We start from the raw sequence: 23237 nt of genomic DNA, 5'->3' as shown, positions 1-23237 counted from the left end.
GAACGTGCGCATTTACCCTAAAGGAGCCTCAGCCTGGAGCGCACCTTCAGCGGATAGTCGACGTGACATTCTATGAAGGAAATGCGAAGATACACGACATGGCGACCACAGGACAACGGATCCCTCTTGCTGCTGGCGAGCGGCGGGATAGTCAAGGCTTTTCCAGGGACGCCATTTTTTTTTTCTATATAAAACACAGGAGCTCAAAACTGCAAATCGAAGGCTTGTGATAAAATATCCTGTTGCGGCTCTGATTAAAAAAATATCATCGTGCAGCCCGGTCAATAAAGCATCTGGTTAATAAAATAGAGAATTATATTTTCAGATTACCAATATCCAGTACAAAGACCCGCCAGACCCCCGCTAACCTGTATTATTCCACATGCTATTAAAATATCTCTGTTTTCATGTTATACGAACCTATAGACAATTCTGGTTACATACGTTTAATGAATTCTGCATACATGTCACTCCGGGTGTCCGGCAGGCCGGGTGACAACTCCTGTGGGCAGCAAAGTCTAAGAGAACTTGTATATTTAAAGGGGTCGTCCCACCATTAAATCTCACGTTCATTGTACAGATCAGGGATGGCCAACCTGAGGCTCTCCAGCTGTTGCAAAACTACAACTCCTAGCATGCCCAGACTGACTACAGCTATCAGCCTACAGCAGGGCATGGTGGGAGTTGTAGTTTTAAAACAGCTGGAGAGCCGCAGGTTCGCCATCCCTGGTATAGATCATATAAAATGAAGCATGTCTGCCGTTTACATGCTGTTAAAAGCTGATCCAGTGAATATTTAGGGCATTTACTTACACAGAACGGCGCCACCTGGTGTTCATTCACTTATATAATATAGCGCCACTTAATGTTTATTCTCTTATGTAGCACCTCGGGTTGATTTAATCACCTAGTATGGTGCCACCTGGTATTCACTCACTTACATACTATGGAGCAACCTGGTGCTCACTGTTAAGCAATGTGCATGTCCACCAAATGAGCTGCGTGCTGCTGGTCGCACATGCTCAGTCACTCTCCCCACAGCCAGGTCTCTGCATAGTAATCCTCTGTTAGACACAGCTCAGCGCCCTGCTTGTCGGGAGAGGAGCAGAACCTCTGCACTAAAATGGCAGTATAGGGTATAAGAGTCCTCTGCAGAGAGGTATGAAAGGACTATACGGCCAGCTGCCAGAGGGGGAAGGCGACTGATTCTGTCCAGTAGCATAAAGGGAAAGGGAGCAATAAAAGGATGAAAGGGGTATTTTTTTTAAAGCTGGAAACGCTGCAAACCACTTTAAAACAGACATTTACAGCCTTTCGAGACTTTTGGCATGAAAAGGATTCATGGTATAACCCCTTTAAAGAGGGGCGTCTCATCTGAGACACTAGGATAAGCCACCAATGTCAGATGGGAGTGAGACCCAGACCGAGAGGTGGCACCCACACCCATTCCCAGAACGGGACCCTCGAAGTGAGCGGAAAGCAGCCACGTGTGCGCAGCAGCCCTCCATTCATGCCATTCGGCCTTTTCTCCTATAGAAGTGAATGTAGCGGTGGCTGCGCTCTTCATTTATTTCTGCAAGACTTCTGAAAATAGCCGAGTGCACTCGCTGGGCTTTTTTCTGGAAATCCCACATAAATTAATGGAGCACGGTGCACTATCCGTCACTTTCGGGGACCCGTTTTAGAGATAGTTGCGGGTCTCAGGGGTGGGACCCGCACCTATCTGATGGCATATGCTAGCGATATGCCACCAATGTCTCAAGTGAGACACCCCTTTACTTATCACTTACCAGGTCATTTACAAGTGAAATGCTATTCTGATGTTCTCATCACTACAACCCCCAGCATGCGCCGGCGTCCAGAAGTGCTCAGATTAGCCTGAGCTGTTGCCTAGCGACAACCGCTTCCGTCAGCAGGTGACTACAATGAATGTCCTTGCTCCTATGAAGATCGGCATAGTCACCTACTTACCTGCAGAAGCGTGGGCCGCTGGAGAAAGTACTTGTGTGATTAAGTAAAAGAAATTAAGGATGGGGAACGGGGTAGGGGCTTCTTGCCCTTTTCATCCTAATGTAGTGAATTTCCGAGCTATAAAGATCGGGTCCCCCATTTAAAATGTGTCAACCAAGGCAACAAAATCCCAGGATCTGGACGATCACAGACGCGCGTACAGCGAAGACTGATCTCGGACCTCCACTGATTAGGCCTCTATAGAGAGATCAAACCCCTTTGGCACTGTTCAGAGATTTCGGTCACCGAAAACCGGACTCAGCACTTTAAAGCAACAGAACAAACATCTCTAAGTCATGCCAAAGGGGTTTGGTCTCTGTATACATCCCATTTAGGAGATCCGAGCTGGTCTGAGATAACGGGCTTCACCCATGTGACCTCACATGTACTGCAAGTGCATTTCCCCTTTAAGCCCGCTAAACATTTTCCTTTATAACCAGCGTCAGTAAGGGGCGAATAAAGGCCTGTAATAAAGCCAGTGCAGTTTTCTTCTGTGATGATCCTGCTTCATTTCATTATCTAAACCAGTGTCAAGGTAGACTCGATGGTGGCGGGCGGTGCCAGGAACCTCCAGAGACGTATCCCGGTGCCGTTTTTTACCGTTACAAATATCTTAACCAATAGATGGAGCGTTTTCCTCTGTGAAGCCGGGAGGATCAAAACGGAAAGGACACCTTCAGTTTCCAGTTAAAATTTCACGGATTGGTTATAGAAGGTTGCATTTAGGGTGAGGCCTGAAAAGCATTATGAGAGAAAAAAAACCTCCAAAATGAATTTCCTCACTTTTCAGTAGCACAGACACCCTGCAGCTACAGCAAAAGACCGCGCGCCGCCGGCGCTATGAAGAGGGCGGCTGTAATACCGTAAACAAGCCGAGGTCTCTGCAGACAGATGATCGGCGCAGCTTTGTAAACATTAGTCGCGCCCGTTCACACGCTCTCGGAGGAGATCTGCGGAAATTCCTTGTAGATTTGCTGGATGATCATTTTGTCCATCTGGCAGTGAGGCTCTTCCTCCTCTTCGGCTAGAATGCGCTGCATGATGCTGTGCAGGTCCTGCCGGCGATGCAGGTGCTGCATGTAATCAGTGGAGCGGATGATGGCGTGCATCAGGGAGAGGTACTCCATCCGGAGCTGCAGGGACAGGAGGGAGGTCGGAATAATGACAGCACAAACTGGAGTCAATTTATTACTCAGCTCTGATGGGGTGCGGACTCTCCTTATGGAGATACAGCTGGTGGAGGAAGCCTTACTGGTGTGGAGGGAGCCTTACTGGCAATGCTCACTGGGAAAAGTATGTCTAGTGCCACCTATGGGTAGGTATCCTGTAAGTCAATGTCTGACCCGATACACAGCTTCAGCCAAGCAACCTCTAAACCCCGGCATGCCCTGCAAACCACGACAGGTACCCAATGGAGGAACTAAATTCACCGAATTCATGGGAGTCTCAAGACCTTATTCTCAGCTTAACCAGCTAAGGCCGGGTTCATATCACCGTTTCATCCGCAAGATTGAGTCCACACAGCAAAAAAAATAGAACATGTTGTATTTTTTTTTGCAGTGCAAAGCCACGGACCAAAATCCCACGAAAGCGCTCCATTGCGCTTCTGTGGACTTCCACTCCGTGCCTCCAGTCCGCATTTTGAGGATTGTGGACCCATTCAAGTGAATGGGTCCGCACCTGTGATATGAAGTGCATATGGCCGGGGCCCATATACTGCGGGCCGCACGAATGTTCATGAGACCTTATGCACATTTTGAATCTGTTTTAGCCATTTCCATCTGAGATCTGTTATTTTTTTTCCGTCTAAATAAACGGATCTCAGGCAGAAATGGCAAAGACGGATGCAAAATGTGCTTAATAGACGCTTAAAATACAGGATCTTTTTTTTTTTTTCCTGTTCTTCCGACAGACCAAAAGAACGGAAAATAAAACGGTGATATGACCGCCGACCTATGCCCGCTTCAAGTCTAAAATGATGGTTCTGTCACTTTAAGGGTCCATTCACACGTCCGTTGTTTCTTTCCTGATCTGTTCCCATTCATTTTCAATGGGTCCTGAAAAAAAATCAGACATTGAGCTGCCCGATTTTTTTCAGGACCCATTGAAAATGAATGGGTACAGAACTGGTCCAGATCTGTTCCGCAAAAAACGGAACAGATCAGGAAAGAAAGAACGGACGTGTGAATGGACCCTAAAATGGTTTTTCAGGATAGGTAATCAATATCAGATCGGTTGGGGATCCGACTTCCAGCCAGTCCTGCCAACGCGCTCCGATGACAGCAGTGGCCTCTTCCTCGGCCTGCGATGTCACGTGACGTTTCTGCAGCTCAGTCCCATTCAAGGAAATGGAACGGAGCTGCAATACCAAGCACAGCCACTATACAAAGTACGGCGCTGTGCTTGGTGTACTAAAATTAGGTCACAGCCCCTTTAAACGGCTGATCGTTGCGGGTACCAGAGGTCAAACCCCACCAATCTGATATTGATGTCCTATACTGAATACTGTGCATTAATATCCAAGTCACAAAAAAAAAAAAAAAAAAACTTTAAATGTAAACTGAGGCCTACCATTAAAATAAATGGAAAGTGTAAGAGGAAGAGGGGCTTTCACTGTGCATGTGGGCGGTCACGTGAGCACTTCTACCTCGGTGAATGAGTGCACTTCTCTGAGGACTACAGGAGAAACATCTAGAAGACTGGTGAGCGTCTTCTCCAAAATGGCTGACAACTGCTAACACCACAGGACGATCTGTTCCTGGACACTTTCAGTGGTCGAAGCCAATATTTAAGACGTCTGCGGCACCATCTTGTGCCAAGATGATGACTGATCCCGTTCCAGATGCTGGCACAAGACTCACCTTATCTCCGGGAGAAAGATCCGCGATCTGCCGCACGATGATATCGATCATCACCATCCTGTCCGTGTTGTAGAAGATATTCGCCGTGTCTGAGCTGGCAAACACGTCCTGCAGGATCTTCAGCACAGAATGCGGGGGCTGAGGCTGATGCTTGAAGATACTGACTGGATCATCTGGTGAGGCGAGAAGAGATGGCGGTAAGTGATCTCTTCATTAAAAGCGCTGGAGGAGGGAAGGAGTCGCACACTTACCTCCTCTGTTGAGAAGCAGAAGCAGCTTTTCTGTAAAGATCTTGACATTGGGACGTTTACACAGAGTTTTCATAATCACATTGTTTTCTGGAACTACAAGAAATAGGGTTATAAAGATAAGCGTGACACAATAAGACGAGCTTATATCCTAGGGGGCAGTATTATAGTAGTTATATTCTGGTACATAGGAGGCAGTATTATAGTAGCTATATTCTTGTACATAGGAGCAGTATTATAGTAGTTATATTCTTGTACATAGGAGCAGTATTATAGTAGTTATATTCTTGTACATAGGAGCAGTATTATAGTAGTTATATTCTTGTACATAGGAGGCAGTATTATAGTAGTTATATTCCTTACATAGGAGGCAGTATTATAGTAGTTATATTCCTTACATAGGAGCAGTATTATAGTAGTTATATTCTTGTACATAGGAGCAGTATTATAGTAGTTATATTCTTGTACATAGGAGCAGTATTATAGTAGTTATATTCTTCTACAAAGGAGGCAGTATTATAGTAGTTATATTCTTGTACATAGGAGCAGTATTATAGCAGTTATATTCTTGTACATAGGAGGCAGTATTATAGTAGTTATATTCTTGTACATAGGAGCAGTATTATAGTAGTTATATTCTTGTACATAGGAGAAGCATTATAGTAGTTATATTCTTGTACATAGGAGGCAGTATTATAGTAGTTATATTCTTGTACATAGGAGGCAGTATTATAGTAGTTATATTCTTGTACATAGGAGGCAGTATTATAGTAGTTATATTCTTGTATATAGGAGCAGTATTATAGTAGTTATATTCTTGTACATAGGAGCAGTATTATAGTAGTTATATTCTTGTACATAGGAGGCAGTATTATAGTAGTTATATTCTTGTACATAGGAGGCAGCATTATAGTAGTTATATTCTTGTACATAGGAGGCAGCATTATAGTAGTTATATTCTTGTACATAGGAGGCAGCATTATAGTAGTTATATTCTTGTACATAGGAGCAGTATTATAGTAGTTATATGCTTGTACATAGGAGGCAGTATTATAGTAGTTATATTCTTGTACATAGGAGCAGTATTATAGTAGTTATATTCTTGTACATAGGAGGCAGTATTATAGTAGTTATATTCTTGTACATAGGAGCAGTATTATAGTAGTTATATTCTTTGTCAATTTTCTTTTTATTAAGAAAAAGCAGGTAAATCTTACAAAAGTGACTGTGTAACATAGTATCAAGACATAAAGATTGGATCATTACAGAGTCAAGGAGGATAGGCACATCCCCACTGAAGCAAGGCTAATATAACATAACATCCATATATTTAGGCACGTATGAATCGTTGTGTAGACATACCTTGAACATACATAAATGTGTACATGAATATGACACTTGGCGTACGGGGACATTATAACCTGCTGGTGAATAGCAAGGCAACGGCCTCACTAAAACATACAAACCATAATGTAAATCTCTAAGCACATCCTAAGGAAATATGCGATAACCTGGTGTTGGAGGTAAAGTGAAGTAGTTATATTCTTGTACATAGGAGCAGTATTATAGTAGTTATATTCCTGTACATAGGAGCAGTATTATAGTAGTTATATTCTTGTACATAGGAGCAGTATTATAGTAGTTATATTCTTGTACATAGGAGCAGTATTATAGTAGTTATATTCTTGTAGATAGGAGCAGTATTATAGTAGTTATATTCTTGTACATAGGAGGTAGTATTATAGTAGTTATATTCTTGTACATAGGAGGTAGTATTATAGTAGTTATATTCTTGTACATAGGAGGCAGTATTATAGTAGTTATATTCTTGTACATAGGAGGTAGTATTATAGTAGTTATATTCTTTTACTTTATCTACCATCCAGAGCAACTTTTTATACAAGTGACAAGTCCCCACCAAAAAACTCCCCATAGCTCCTCATTTCTGCATCATGCCATATGACAGGAATGAGATTTTGGGGTTAAGTGAGACTCCTCCTTATGGGCGGATGACTCAAGGTTGGGCCTTATTTCAGCCGGGTGAACGCCAGACACTTCAGATCATGAGTAAGAACGACACCGTTCGAAACGCGTAGATCGTGGGGAGCAGTGGGTCCCCGTGCCACTGTCGCTGTCTGTACCTGTATTTTGGTGAAGAATTCAATAAAGACTGGGATTTTGTATAAACGTCCTTTGGTGCTGGAGCATTTTTCTACTTCATCTACCTATCGCTGGACTGGCTTGAGTCCGCCCCGTGCACCGTCAACAGGATCGGAAGGTGAGCTGGCTGTAACTCCCTTTTGTTAAGTGCAGTAACTCCTGAATACCTGGGTCATGAGTGGAGTTAGTTCATACCTGCTATGTGCAAGTTAAAGGCCAGCAGCACATTGATGAACAGGTCAGGGAGCTGCTCGGTTGTGTCAGAAGGCAGACCATCCTCAATCACCTCCAGAAGGAATTGGAAAAACTGGGAGTTGAGATGCTCTGTTATAAAGAGAGTTACAAGAAGGCACTTATTTTCACAGCTGCTGCACATCATATGGCGTGATTCGTGTCTCAGATCATTGATTGTGAGCACCGCTACTATGAACATATGTCCATGTATGAGGGTGTACAGAGGGAAAACAATGAGAACCCATGCCAGATCACAAATACGCCTCAAGGAAACCTGACTGCTGAGCCAAGGAACTAAATCCCTGCCAGAGGCTAAAGTTCACTGCAGACATCAGTCATCCCCTCAAAATCATCCTGGGCCATGTTTTAACAGTTACATTCCGGTAATTAAAGGAGTTGTCAGTAGGGGATCCCACACGTCTCAGCCTGCCCGGTCTCCATTCCCACACGTCTCAGCCTGCCCGGTCTCCATCCCCACACGTCTCAGCCTGCCCGGTCTCCATCCCCACACGTCTCAGCCTGCCCGGTCTCCATCCCCACACGTCTCAGCCTGCCCGGTCTCCATCCCCACACGTCTCAGCCTGCCCGGTCTCCATCCCCACACGTCTCAGCCTGCCCGGTCTCCATCCCCACACGTCTCAGCCTGCCCGGTCTCCATCCCCACACGTCTCAGCCTGCCCGGTCTCCATCCCCACACGTCTCAGCCTGCCCGGTCTCCATCCCCACACGTCTCAGCCTGCCCGGTCTCCATCCCCACACGTCTCAGCCTGCCCGGTCTCCATCCCCACACGTCTCAGCCTGCCCGGTCTCCATCCCCACACGTCTCAGCCTGCCCGGTCTCCATCCCCACACGTTTCAGCCTGCCCGGTCTCCATCCCCACACGTCTCAGCCTGCCCGGTCTCCATCCCCACACGTCTCAGCCTGCCCGGTCTCCATCCCCACACGTTTCAGCCTGCCCGGTCTCCATCCCCACACGTCTCAGCCTGCCCGGTCTCCATCCCCACACGTTTCAGCCTGCCCGGTCTCCATCCCCACACGTCTCAGCCTGCCCGGTCTCCATCCCCACACGTCTCAGCCTGCCCGGTCTCCATCCCCACACGTCTCAGCCTGCCTGGTCTCCATTCCCAGTGCCTCAGCCTGCCTGGTCTCCATTCCCAGTGCCTCAGCCTGCCTGGTCTCCATTCCCACATTCTTAGGCTGAGTTCACACTTCAGATCTTTGGTCAGGTATAGATGCAGATCTCTACATTACACCTGATATCCGAGTAGGCTTCACTACTGGTTTTGGCTCACAATAACGGATAGAAATACCTGAGCAAATAACTGAAGTGTGAACTTGCCCTTCGCCTGCATTGAATCCACTGCAGACAGAGCAATGAAGTAACCATGAAATAAATATTTATACACAACTCCGTAGTAGATCACAGACCACGGCGGCGTCCTGAAAGCCACCAGCCGTCTGCTCAGTGATGTAAACATGTCCCAGTTTCACACAACACATGGAAATGTAGTATGACGGCTGCGCTCCAGGCCGCCTGTGCAGAGGAGCATTAGTCAAACGCTTACCGTAATGATGGTAGGGAAGAGGCTCTCCCATGGAGAAGATCATAGACAAGACTAAGGCAGAGTAACACATTTTCTGGTGCTCTGTAAGAGAAGAGAACAAGGATTTAGCACAGCACCTCCCGTTTTATGGAGGGGCATAATAGTCAATTGATCCTGGGCTTATCCGTTATTTGGTTTGATTGACAACCTGTTCACTGTGCAACTAAGTCGAGCGTACGGAGAAAGACTGAACGCTGCAGCAACCCATGCGTTGGTCAGAAGATCTGGAAACACCTATGACTGTTGTGATAATTAAAAATACTCCTGAGCATAGACCGACTCTCTAGGACTTCCATGAGCAAATGGGTTGTCCAGATAGGACACCTCCTTTAAATAAATCTTAAAGAGGTGTTCCCATTTGCTGATGGGGTATGACCTCTAGGAACCCCACAATGCTGAGAAGGGGGTTCCGTGTTAGTTTAGCGCTGTGCCCCTTTCCCTGCACATGACCACCCTCTGTAGTTCAGCTCCACTGCAAGTGAATGGGGTTGGCTGCAGCTTCCTGTACAGTCAGGTGTAAGCACTGATGCCCCCTTTCTTCTCAGGATCGGTGGGCGTCCTCGGGGGTCGGGCCGCCACGGATCATAAAGTGATGGCACCTCCTAGTCACACACCATCACTTCACAAGATGGAAATCTATACTAAAACACTTGGTAACTTACGGTTTCTGTTTTTCACTATGTAATACAAACGCTTGCTGTTCGTGAATGGAAACTTTCTTTTTAATAAGTAGCTGGACATGTCCTCTATAAGCTAAACTCGGCAGCGGCACCCACCTCACGCCGGTCCATGATCTCAGCTCTCATCCAATATTTATACCCGGAGGCTGAACTCGGTACCAACCTAGCCCTACGCACACAGCTGAGGATCCGTTACAAAGGCAGTTTTATATTCACGGACACTGTACGAATGTTGAGGAACTGGAAGACAAAAACCTATCGGAAAGTCGCTGTTCATTATACAGCGATTATTCCACAGAACTTCTCCGATGACTTTGTGTCGACCTCGGCCTCCTCTACCCGTAGCAGGAAAACGTCTGTATTGGGAATCTGGTGTTTGCGAATCATAAGCCTGGCCCTGATCCAGAAAGCAAAGAATTTAGGGAATTCATTTTACGGATTAGTGTCAAAATATTCACACTCTAATGACGCCCAGATCAGACACAATTAAGATGGTGCTGTTACGGCTTCTCTCTCGCTTTCATGCACTCTGCCGACACCGCAGTCTTTTTCATCTTAGGACGGGGCGGGCGACGCGCTGCCAACCTGCATGACAATCCGTCCCAGTGGCGAATATCTCACACTTCAAAGACCGTAAACGTTTAACCAGTTGGCGTCAGTCAGATCCTAAGGAGCCCTCGCGGTAGACGTTATATTCCAGCACTGAAGAAGGGCACGGGCGGCTTTACCAAGCGTAAAGGGGATTAAAACCAACAATGCAGCAGCCGCCGGTCCCAAATTTCTAAGCCCCAAAACAGCTTACACTGTCTCCAATTCAAGGTTGTTTCAAGATCTGCACAAAATCTATCAGCGTAATTTTATATATATACCAACTTGTGTCTGTAACGAGACGGGCATGGGCTACACAGGGTTTAAAATAAAAATACTAGATTTTTTATTTATTTATTTATTTTAAGAGCAAGACACAACATTCATCCATTTTCTGTAATAAGAGAAGCTTCTCTACAGCCGCCCCAGGACCTTTCATACAGTGATCCCACAGTTTAGCAGTTAAATGTCTCAGGGGTGTAAAGCTGGCCATACACTTTAGATCGCAGACAGCCGAATGCTGGTCCAGCCGACAGCTATCTCTCCTGACCAATCCATATACATGCACGCTCGGCCAAGAGTGCACGTGTTCTGAATGGCAAGGAAGCTGCAGCCAGGCACCTCTGGCAGCAGCTTACCTCCCTGGAGATCAAAGCATCGGGCATTTTGAAATTCAACAGTTTTCTCCCCCGACATCTGCCCTTGGGGAGATGGTTGTCTAGGATGTATAGCTTACATCTAAATTGAGTGGGAGGGTTGGGAGTACTAAGGGTCCTGAACGGCGTAGGAGTGCATGTCTGACCACAGCTCCATTCACTTCACATAGACAGTGCCCCATCAGTCCCATAGAAGTGAATGGAGCGATGGACCATGCACTACCACTCCATTCATACACCAGACTCGGGGACCCTTCATTGGGGGTTCTGGTCGTCAACCCCGGCCAAGATCTGATATACATCTATATATTCCTATAATTCCTGAGGAAAGGGGATAACTAACTAACTAACCCCTTAAAATTTTGGCTGGGGTCATGTGGTATTTAGGATGCGGCCGTGCTGAGATCAAGAACCACACGGCCATCCCGGGCCCTCATTAAACCACACTCCATTAATGACCATGCAATACTGCAGTGTCCACGTGGCTCATTCATGATTCCAGCACAGCCGCGTCACCACCACCATGCGACTGCGCTGTACGGTCGTAACCTTAGCACTCTCCCCCCCTCTATTAAAAAAATAATAATTGTGATCCTTTAGTGTAATGTGTTTTCCTAGAGTTTATTTTTTTACTGATGACCTAGCTTATGGATAGATCATCGGTATCTGATTGTGGGCGCCTGACACCCGGATGGAGCAGGGAGAATGCATCAGTGCTACTGTAAGTGCCAATGTCTTTTCAAACAGCTGCTCGGCGGGGGTCCCGGGTGTCAGACACTGATGACCTATTCTGAGAATAGGTCATCAGTATAAAACTCCTGGACAAACCCCTTTAATATAGTAGCCCACTACTTACCTACCACACATTGGCTGATGCAGAGGGATGCCCTGCGCCACATAAGACCCTGCGATGTGAGCCAGTTACGGCCGAGATACGAGATTTTGCAGACGTAGGTTTTCGTTTTTTTCCTCTTCTCCCATTACTATCCTCCTTGCAGCATGGACCAATAATACTCACAGGTCTATGACTATGTACGGAGAGACCACTCAGACTCCAAGAACATTGGACAGCGGCCTGTATTCCGGTCAGTATTCCCTAGCGCAGGAATGCCCAACCTGCGGCCCTCGAGCTGTTGCAAAACTACAATTCCCAGCATGCCTGGACAGCTTACAGCTATTAGGGCATGCTGGGAGTTGTAGTTTTGCAACAGCTGGAAGGCTGCAGGTTGAGCATCCCTGCGCTAGCGGATTTCTTCCGTTCTGCGGCTCATTCTATAGTTGTTACATATATGTGGCTGTTTAATAAATATATGTGGATGTTAATAAAAACATTTCAAACAAAGAGCGACCCTTTCTTCAGATATGCCAATTTACTACCACCTACTGGGTGCCCGTCTTCCTTTACATAATGGCATCCATACAATATTAGAACTAGAGAATGCAACTGCGCAAGTTACCTTGTCCCCTAACAAACCAATTAGGTAGAAACAATCCCGTCTGCCCCCTACGCCCATCGGTCAGCCATACCGATTCCAGCCATGTCCTATAATTAAGGATTTCTATACGCCATGAACTGACGGCGACCGTTATAAAAGACGACCTGCACACCGTATCGCTATAGGATGAGTGAACAGGCTTATTCCTTCGCATCTCATTTCTGCAGCCCGTCACCAGGAGCGGTTTGCACGCGCCAGGAGCTGCGGATTTGCAATCCTTTATTTCCACGCGGCGCATGTTCTTTTAACGTCTTGCCGTGATCTATAAATGGTTCTGCTCCTTAGCTTCAGCCGGCAAACGCGCGTCACCGAAACACCCTGCCATTCGGCCGGGCGCTTCTGTCGCTTTGACTTGCTCGTCTGATTCGCGGGTGCTTAACACAAAGCGACATTCATTTAGTGAATAATAAATACATAAAAGCAGACGGAGCGAGATCAGAAAGTGCAGGAAAATGACAAAGAGCGACCGGGAAATAAAACCAGAGAGAAAAGGCCACCCGGGAGGCAGAGCCATTGTCCGGCTCCTCCGTCGATACGCGGCACAGCGTGATTAGGTAATCAGGCCTTACTTTTTATGTATTCAGAAATGCTGTATAGAGAATAAGCCGCCATTATTCCCAAAAGGAGCCGCCATGGACAGAACTGTTTATGCAGAAATATCATAATGGCGTGGTGCATTAGCAGTGCCTGGTTTAGACGAGAACTACTCCGATTATGGCCTAAGTCTAGCGCTATTGCTGGTTTGTACTGACTAAACCAAGGAGAGGAGTCTCCAAATCCAATCACATTCCCAGGTTGTGGACCCCAGAACAGTCACATTGCAAAGGATGTCATTAAAGGGGCTGTTTCAGAATGCGGCGCCGGCCACGGGAAATATAGTATGAATAGGTTATAGGGGACCGCCATATTGATGGCCTACCGTCAATATCTGATCGGTAGGGGTCCAACTCCCAGCACTCCCTATGCTGCTTGATTTGTACCTATGACACCGGCCGACCTGTTACATGTGCGCTTGGCAGCTGAAGGCATCTGTGTTGGTCCCATGTTCATATGTGCGGCATTACTGAGAAAAGTGAGGTTTTAAATATATGCAAATGAGCCTCTGGGAGCAACGGGGGCGTTACCATTACACCTAGAGGCTCTCAAGTCAGAGAAAAAGTCATCACAATTGGACCTGTCAATCAAAGTGGGGAGTGTTCCAGGTCTAAATTTAGGATGGTAATATAATGAATCACCCCCCAATAAGTTTTTCTCAAAATTCAGGATCTACCTGGAAGGCCAGGAGCAGTCCAAATAGCGTACCTGTGAGGCCATCGGCTACATGGTGGCCAAAAGAGGACAGATGGCTGCTGGCGAGAGGCCGGATTGCAGGGAGGAGAGCGTCAGCAGTGGCTGCCATGACGTGGAGCAGAGGTTTGGGGCTGAATGACCAATGAAAACCCACTGCAAATTGCTTATTTTCATTGCAGGTGTCCACAGCTTCCTGCAGAATATGGTCCATGCCTCTCCGCAGTGAATAGAAATCTTGTTAGGCAGCCATACAATGGCATCTATGCACTGCTGCATAACCCGGCAGGTGTCTGGGAAATGTGGCTGACAACCCTATAGAACATGTACACATGGCCATATCGGTTGTCACCCAGTTTTCCCAGCAGCAGGTATAACGGAGGTCTTCACTACCAGTCGCATCTGTCGTTTCAGGTTTTATATAAAGGCCTCAGAGTAAAAAAATTAAATCTCCACCTTAACCCAATGAATAAGAAGTCCATTAAGTCCTGTGCAATTTATCGGCCACTTTGCTGAATACAGCGGAGACAACGCAGTGAACACGGCCGGATTACCCTGAGAATTTCTGCGCATAAATAAAGCAAGACTTAGTTAAACGGTTCATTCTATCAAAGCGTACACCGCTCGCAGGGAAACCTATTAGGCAGAAACCTTTTTAAGTCGGTATTTTGGCGGCTGGAGAACAGATGACATGACGTGACGTGGGGCTGCTGGTTCCTCGCTCCCTGCAAATCTCATCATGGGCAAATTGTAATCAAAATGCAAGCAGTTAATGAAGGCAACTAAAGGCGAGCGCAATCGTTGGTAAGAATAATTGAACCGGTCATCTTCATGCCGTAAGTACACGAACCAGCCATGACGGCTCCTAACAAACCCTGATGGATCCCTATGACTTATTATGGCGCTCCTCGCATTGCAGTCAAAAATACCAGATGGAAAGGAAAAAGATTTTCGGTCTTCTATGCCTCTAATCCTAACCCCAGTAAGGGCCCATTCAGACGACCGTATGTTATTTGCAGTCCACAAAATTCGGATCCGTTGTTCCGCAAAAATCTCTAAAGTGTATTCCATCATACTTCCCCGCCCATTTTGCATGTCCGCAATATACGGACTGCATACAGAAGCACATCTCTGTGCAATACGCATTTTCGCGGAACCCTAGACTTGAGTGGGTCCACGGCCCGATATTTGCGGACATGTTCTATCTCAGGGGTAGGCAACTACACCGGCACTCCAGCTGTTGTGAAACTACAACTCTCAACATGCATGCTTGCTCTGCTGTTCTCAGAACTCCCATAGAAATGAGTGGAGCATGATGGGAATTGTAGTGTCAACCAGCTGGGGTGCCGAAGGTTGCTGAACCCTGTCCTATCTTATTACAGAACAGACATATGGAAGCGGATAGAAAACGGAGAGCTATCCGTTAATGTTTCGTCCCCATAGAGATGAACGGGTCCGCATCTTATCCGCAAAAATACGGTCGTCTGAACGGGACCCAAGTCTGTGGTCGTCAGTGCATGTGGGATTTGTAGTTTTGCAACATCTGGAAAGCCACAACTGGGAGGTCTCTGCTGTAGACAGGTTTTTGGTGAGGGGAGGAGGTTTGTGAACATCTGAACAGACTGGTGGGGGGGGAGCATTTCCAAGAGGAATAACAGAGGGATAACACAACACAATTCTACAAAGAAATGCTGCAGAATTGTTACGCTAAAACAGACATGTCAAGAGAGCCGTTGAGGTGAAACGCGCGTCGAGGTCTTGCGCTTGGGGCTTCTTTACCTCTGCTGGTCAGATCAGGTCTTCAGGTATGTCCCGGTTAGATGCGTCTATTAAGATACTGCTATGTCACAGTGTTCATATTAGGCCTATGGTATATACTTAGGCTGTGAGTCTATTAACTCTTACTTTATTAATATACACTGTTGTTCATGGTGACTGGGGGCTTATGCTGTGGATCTCACATTGTCTGGTGATTATTATCTGATAAATTGTGCCATACAAAATATTCCCCTATAGGGGTGGGTGATATGTACCATCACCATAGTTGTTGTGCATATACTCTTCTAATTAAGTGACGCATTACCAGTTATTGTGAGACACAGCGTATGGCCTGGTATCCGGAAAGTGCTATTACAGCCCTGCGGAGGTACATGGTTGTCCATTGAGGTGTTGCCCTTTGCTTCTCTGTATATCCTTTTCCAGCTTGCCTTTTTTTCTTCCATATTTTTTATATACAGTACAGACCAAAAGTTTGGACACACCTTCTCATTCAAAGAGTTTTCTTTATTTTCATGACTATGAAAATTGTAGATTCACACTGAAGGCATCAAAACTATGAATTAACACATGTGGAATTATATACATAACAAACAAGTGTGAAACAACTGAAAATATGTCATATTCTAGGTTCTTCAAAGTAGCCACCTTTTGCTTTGATTACTGCTTTGCACACTCTTGGCATTCTCTTGATGAGCTTCAAGAGGTAGTCCCCTGAAATGGTTTTCACTTCACAGGTGTGCCCTGTCAGGTTTAATAAGTGGGATTTCTTGCCTTATAAATGGGGTTGGGACCATCAGTTGCGTTGAGGAGAAGTCAGGTGGATACACCGCTGATAGTCCTACTGAATAGACTGTTAGAATTTGTATTATGGCAAGAAAAAAGCAGCTAAGTAAAGAAAAATGAGTGGCCATCATTACTTTAAGAAATGAAGGTCAGTCAGTCAGCCGAAAAATTGGGAAAACTTTGAAAGTAAGGGCTATTTGACCATGAAGGAGAGTGATGGGGTGCTGCGCCAGATGACCTGGCCTCCACAGTCACCGGACCTGAACCCAATCGAGATGGTTTGGGGTGAGCTGGACCGCAGAGTGAAGGCAAAAGGGCCAACAAGTGCTAAGCATCTCTGGGAACTCCTTCAAGACTGTTGGAAGACCATTTCAGGGGACTACCTCTTGAAGCTCATCAAGAGAATGCCAAGAGTGTGCAAAGCAGTAATCAAAGCAAAAGGTGGCTACTTTGAAGAACCTAGAATATGACATATTTTCAGTTGTTTCACACTTGTTTGTTATGTATATAATTCCACATGTGTTAATTCATAGTTTTGATGCCTTCATAGTCATGAAAATAAAGAAAACTCTTTGAATGAGAAGGTGTGTCCAAACTTTTGGTCTGTACTGTATATTATTACAATAAAGTTGATATTTTTGATAATTAGTTCCACTGGCTTTTTTGTTATGACAATGTCAAGAGAGTAGACAGGACCTCTGACATATATTAGGAAATGGCGCAGCGATGTGAATTTCTAACATACTTCTGGTGTGAGACCTGCCACCTTTAAGCTCAGAAGTGACCCGATATCCAGTAACAACTGCTCTAATCCCAGTGTGGTTGTCACTACCCCACCCAAACAATGGGCAAGCGCCTTGATAAAGATCCGAGAATCAAAGTCAATTGGTCAGTGGCAGCTTCTGACGCTTTCAACAGGATATCGGTACCATGTTTTGGGAGATGAAAGACACAGCACCTGCATCCTGCTGTAGGGGATCTGATCTCCCTGCAGCTGTTCTCACCGATTACCCCCCACCGCTAAAGGAAGCGATTAGGGTAACAGAAATATACCAAGGAATTTCTGGGTATACAGTTTCTGATCTCACAGTCCAGAATACAGGGACTGCTGGTTTGTGAATGAATTCTCCTGCATTAGAAGTTATAAAGAACTTGCCTTGAGTGTGTGTCTGCATGTCACGGGCCAGCTCCATGGGAAGGACAGAGTTGACGAGAGAGGATATGATGGCGGCATCCAGGTTGCACATTGCTCCGAAACACTTGAGAAGTAACAAGCGAAGCGAGACTCGATGCTCCTAAAACACAAACCACAAGCACCAGTAAGAAGGCAGAAGTTCCAGAGGCAAGACCCCCACCAATCAGGAGAATGGGTGCTGGAGACTAAGAGAGAGGTGGTTGCACTTGGCTGGAGAGCGCTGTGCACATACTGTATGTGGTCACCACTTCATTAAAGGGGTTGTCTCATCTGAGACATTGGTGGCTCACCAATGTCAGATGGTAGCAGGTCCCACCACTGAGACCTGCACCTATCTCCACAACGGGCCCCTGAAAGTGAAGGAGAGTGCATCACGCATGGGCTCTCTATTCATTTCTATGGGAGTTACGAAAACAGCCAAGCGAGAGCATTCGGCTATATTCAGAAGTCCCATAGAAGTGAATGGAGAGCGCACAGCGCAAGCGCGTCTGCTATCTTTTCATTTCATTACCGTTTTGGAAAATAGTTGCCGGTCCCAAAGTGGGACCCACACTTATCTGACACCGGTGACATATCCTAGTGACAGGTAACCAATGTCTAAGATGAGACAACCACTTTAAGTCTCCTCCTGTATGCCGTTATACATGTCAGATATTTATGGCATATCACACAAATCTACCATGAATTGCCATCAGTTTACCAGAAGAACATATCATGCACACAGACCTCTATGGAGGCGCCCTGTGTAGTGCTGTATGGTGCCTCCTTGAGGTGCTGTATGAAAGGGATAATCTCCCTTAGAAGATATACTGCATCTGATGGAGCAGGCCTCTGCACAAAATCAGATGCCTACAAAGGAATGATTTGGCCCAGTACACAACTCGAAGGTTATATGGAGCCATACTACAGTCATGCAAAGATTTGAGAGACTCGGAAGTGGCTTTCTTCTACAGCTCAGCCTGTGGAAACATTCCATTAGCGACCCATGATGCTCATGATCGGGGTGGACATATCGCCTGTGCACAGTGGTCCCAAGGGGTGGGAGACGGGCCCTTTCCACCACACCAGGACTATGAAGCAGAGGCTAACTTAGTGAGGAACAAGACTTTTGACAGGATCATGTAGAAAGCAATCTGAAGGTGGTGTGGCTTAAGCGTGGAGCGGGCAGGTGTAGCAATTTGAGGGCCGTTCTTTGTTGCAGCCTGTAGGGGGTTAGCAATTGGGGGGGGGGGGGGGGGGGGGGGGTAGACACTCTGAAAATGTGCAACTGATGTGCAGTGCAAGTGGTCAGTGTGTGATGTCTGAGTGGCGCCTGAGAGTCATGCATGCTGTCTGAGTGGCGCCTGAGAGTCATGCATGCTGTCTGTGAGTGGCGCCTGAGAGTCATGCATGCTGTCTGTGAATGGCGCCTGAGAGTCATGCATGCTGTCTGTGAATGGTGCCTGAGAGTCATGCATGCTGTCTGTGAATGGCGCCTGAGAGTCATGCATGCTGTCTGTGAGTGGCGCCTGAGAGTCATGCATGCTGGAGTTGGAGTGTCCAGCATATAGGAGGCATGCATGCAGCATGTGGGTGGTGCTTTTGAGTCACCTGTGCTATCTGAGTGATGCATGTGCAGCATATGTCCTGGTTATGTGCGGCACAAGTTTGTCATTGGTCTAGTATACAGGTGGCACTTGTGCTGGGGATGCATGTGTAAAGTCTAGCATGAGTGTTGCATGTGTCCAGGGCATGTACATTTACAAAATAGTACAGCTTATCATTGGTGCATGTTTGGGGCGTGTCCAGCATATGGGCACGTGAGCGGCGCATGTGCGGTTTTGTTGGCAGGGATCGGTGGCCCATACACACTCTTTGCACGGGCGCCCTGCCCTGTTCATGTCCGCCCCTGATCAGCAGGAACAGCTCTATACCTAGTTCAGTTATTGTGGAGGATAAATTTACCATTTTGCTGCTCATCATCAGTCTAAACACAGTGCTGAACACCAAGGCACCAGCAGATGGAGGAGATCCAGAGGATATTGCTCTTTTCCGGTACCTGCCAGATGCTCATCTTTCACACACACCAATAGGTTTGTGGAATTCACTGCCAGGAATTATGGGAAAGTACTACTTACCATCTGATAATAAGTCACCAGGGACACGACGGCCTCAAACTGGTTTCTCTTGCACATCTTCTTGCACACCTCGGGATCTGCATCTGTCTGAATGAAAATCGGGGCACGTTACGACGACTTTGGGGAGAGAAAGTCGTAGAATATATTTAGGCGGCGTACAAGTCGTAATTAATTTAATGAATTTGAGCCAAGAATCCTCAGTGGATACAAATGCAAAATGCATAAATAAGAGGAGTTACCAGAGACTAAATGATAGCCTGCTGGGCTGCGTAAAGCTAGCACAACAGGACGTGGACTGGGCAGGGACCCTGGTTATCCAGTGGAGTGCCCCTTTAAAGGGGTTGTCCCACCTAAGGCATTAGTGGCATATCGCTAGGCCACCAATGTCAGACATGTGCGGGTCCCACCATTTGGACCTGCACCTCTCTCTAGAATGGAGTCCCAAAGTGAAGGAGAGCACACTGCGCATGCGCGGCCACCCTCCCATTTACATCTATAGGAGCTCTGAAAAATAGCTGGCTCAGCTATTTCCAGCAGCCCCATAGAAGGAAATGGAGCGGTGGACACGCTTGCGTGGTGCTCTTTTAATTTATTTCTGTGGAACTTCTGAAAATAGCTGAGTGCACACGCTCAGCTATTTTCCGAACTCCCATAGAAGAGAATAAAGAGCATGCGCGGTGCGCTCTCGTTCACTGTGAGGACCCCATTCGACCAGAGGTGGGACACACACCTATCTGACATTGGTGGCATATCCTAGCAATATGCCACCAATGTGAGAGGCGACACAACATCTTTAAAATGCAAATGGTCCTGGTAAGAATGACTCTCAGGCATCAGCAGCATCTAGGGGCATTGGCTACCTGGGTATTAAAGTAGATCTGCCCATGCCCGGGGCACTTATTATTAAGGAAGGGTGTAAGTCACATATTCATGAACGCACCAGAATTAAGAGGAGTTCCTCCAAGTAGCACAGGATGACATTTTCATCTTCGTAGAGGGCCCAGCTGCGCTGCTGAGCATCATCTTTGTGCCGGGCCAGGTCCGTGAAGATGACCTCCAGCCGCTGCTCGTCGTGACAGATCTGTCCAGAAGGTAATCCGGCGCTGGAGTCCTGGCAATCAGACAAGAGACGCACTTTAACATCATGAGACAAGCCTTTAGAGCTACTTCATGGGGAGGAAGTAAAAAACGGCACGTCCAGAGGTGGACTGAGGCTCGCACATGGGGTGCTAACGCAATGCGGCTGTAATGGTGAAATAATCCTATGAACAGGAAAGCAGGGGGCTACGGATTATAATCATATAAGGCGCATCGGTCGCTACGTAATCCCATAATTGCCTCGGAATATGTTATTTTCTGATTGTATATTTTATTGTATTTTCCGGTCATAATTATGAGGAGGCCATCTTGCCCGAGCAGCTGTTCAGAAATTTGCTTTACAGCAGTCAGATTGACCACAGGGACCTGCAATCTGAAGAGGACTCAGTGACCTCTATGACTCTTGTGGGCATGCCTTGTGACCCGCGCAGAGGTCATTATGCAGTGGTGGGGGGAGCTGTGACATCGCCTATTAGGAATGGTGGATCCTGTGTTAGCTATATGTAGGTGTTACCTGTCATTGTAATACTGTCTGTGATGATCAGATGATTGTGAAGAAGTGATCTTTGCAGAAGAGGAAGGGTCAGCCTACTGTGAAGGTCTCAGTAGGGTCATTTTGTAGGGAGGGGGAGGAGGTGACCTGTGACATCACCTATTGTGAATGGTGGATCCTGTGCTATATACTGGTGATACGTGTCATTGTAATCCTGTCTGTGATGAAAATGAGATGACTGTAGAGAAGTGATCTCTACAGAACAAGAAGTAGAATGTCTCAGCCTATTGTGATGCCCAATTGCCGGCGTGCAGTGTGTGTGTGTGTGTGTGTGTGTGTGGTTACGTGAGAGAGTTATGACATCATGTACTGTGAATGGTAGATCCTATGCTATCTATATATATAGGTGATACTGGTCATAGGAATCCTACATGTGATGGTAATTAGATGACTGCAGAGAAGTGATCTATACAGAACAGGAAGAGTTGGAATATTCTGAGTGTCAATAGTCATTGTGCAGGGAGGGGGAGGAGGAGGAGAGATATAACATCATCTATTTTGAATGATGGATCCTGTGTTATATATATATATATATATATATTATATATATATATATATGTTACTTATCATTGTAATGCTACCTGTGATGATAATGAGTTGACTGAAGAGAAATTCTCTCTACAGAACAAGAAGCATTGGCCTAGTATAAAGTTCAATGGTCATTGTGCAGGGAGGGGGATGAGATGAGCTGTGAAATCTATTGTGAATGGTGGATCCTTTGTTTATACAGTCAGGTCCATAAATATTGGGCAACCAAAGAGTTTTTTAAGGGAAAGAAGTGGAATGTTCTGCAATGGCCGAGTCAATCTCCGGACCTGAATCCGATTGAGCATTTCACTTGCTGGAGACAAAACTGAAGGGAAAATGCCCCAAGAACAAGCAGGAACTGAAGACAGTTGCAGTAGAGGCCTGGCAGAGCATCACCAGGGATGGAACCCAGCGTCTGGTGAGGTCTATGCGTTCCAGACTTCAGGCTGTAATTGACTGCAAAGGATTTGCAACCAAGTATTAAAAAGTGAAAGTTTGATTTATGATTATTATTCTGTCCCATTACTTTTGGTCCCTTAACAAGTAGGAGGCACATATGCAAACTGCTGTAATTCCTGCACCGTTCACCTGATTTGGATGTAAATACCCTCAAATTAAAGCTGACAGTCTGCAGGTAAAGCACATCTTGTTTGTTTAATTTCAAATCCATTGTGGTGGTGTATAGAGCCAAACATGTTAGAATTGTGTCCATGTCCCAATATTTATGGACCTGACTGTGTGTGTGTGTGTGTGTGTGTGTGTGTGTGTGTGTGTGTGTGTGTGTGTGTGTGTGTGTGTATGTATATATATATATATATATATATATATACATACATACATACATACATACATATATACATACATATACACACATACATATACAGTCAGGTCCATAAATATTGGGACTGACACAATTCTAACATTTTTGGCTCAATGTCTCAGATATATAGATATATATATATATATATATATATATATATATATATAACCTGTCATAGTCATCCTGCCTTTGCTGATAATGAGATGACTGCTGAGATGTGATCTCTACAAAACAGGAAGTGCCTCTTACTTTGTTAGTAAATTCTATATGGCTGTGAGAATCAGTCCACGGGGCTGGACATTCTCGGAGCTGGTAGACGTGGACAGCGAGGTCTTTCACCGGATATACTCAGCGTTTTTCAGGAGGCTCTTAGGGAGATCCTGGAGGATCACAATGTCGGGAGTCCAATGCAGAATCACAATAAGAGGAGCAATTCTGCAGTTTTGGCTTTTTAACCCAGAGAAGTAAAAATTACGCCCGTACATCAAGCGAAAGAAAAATGTCGCTCATCGCCCGCATCGAACAGGGGAAATAATTTA

General features: G+C 46.0%; 1 protein-coding gene across 1 annotated transcript in view; it reads right to left on the bottom strand.

Annotated features, from left to right (window-relative positions):
* Positions 1-1629: 1629 nt before the first annotated feature.
* Positions 1630-23237, bottom strand: part of NCKIPSD (NCK interacting protein with SH3 domain) — a 61042-nt gene continuing 39434 nt past the window's right edge. Inside the window, exons 6-13 of the mRNA XM_040408665.1 lie at positions 20640-20810; positions 19700-19786; positions 17544-17682; positions 9080-9160; positions 7475-7603; positions 5123-5215; positions 4872-5044; positions 1630-3143 (exon numbers count right to left, since the gene is read on the bottom strand). Coding sequence (XP_040264599.1) covers positions 2940-3143; positions 4872-5044; positions 5123-5215; positions 7475-7603; positions 9080-9160; positions 17544-17682; positions 19700-19786; positions 20640-20810 — 1077 coding nt within the window. The 3' untranslated portion in view covers positions 1630-2939. The remainder of the gene's footprint in view (positions 3144-4871; positions 5045-5122; positions 5216-7474; positions 7604-9079; positions 9161-17543; positions 17683-19699; positions 19787-20639; positions 20811-23237) is intronic.

Source organism: Bufo bufo, chromosome 9 (genome assembly GCF_905171765.1).
Source record: "Bufo bufo chromosome 9, aBufBuf1.1, whole genome shotgun sequence".
In the NCBI taxonomy this organism is placed as follows: domain Eukaryota; kingdom Metazoa; phylum Chordata; class Amphibia; order Anura; family Bufonidae; genus Bufo; species Bufo bufo.
The sequence above is the reverse complement of the archived record's forward strand: the minus strand, read 5'-3'. Positions and strand labels throughout refer to the sequence as shown.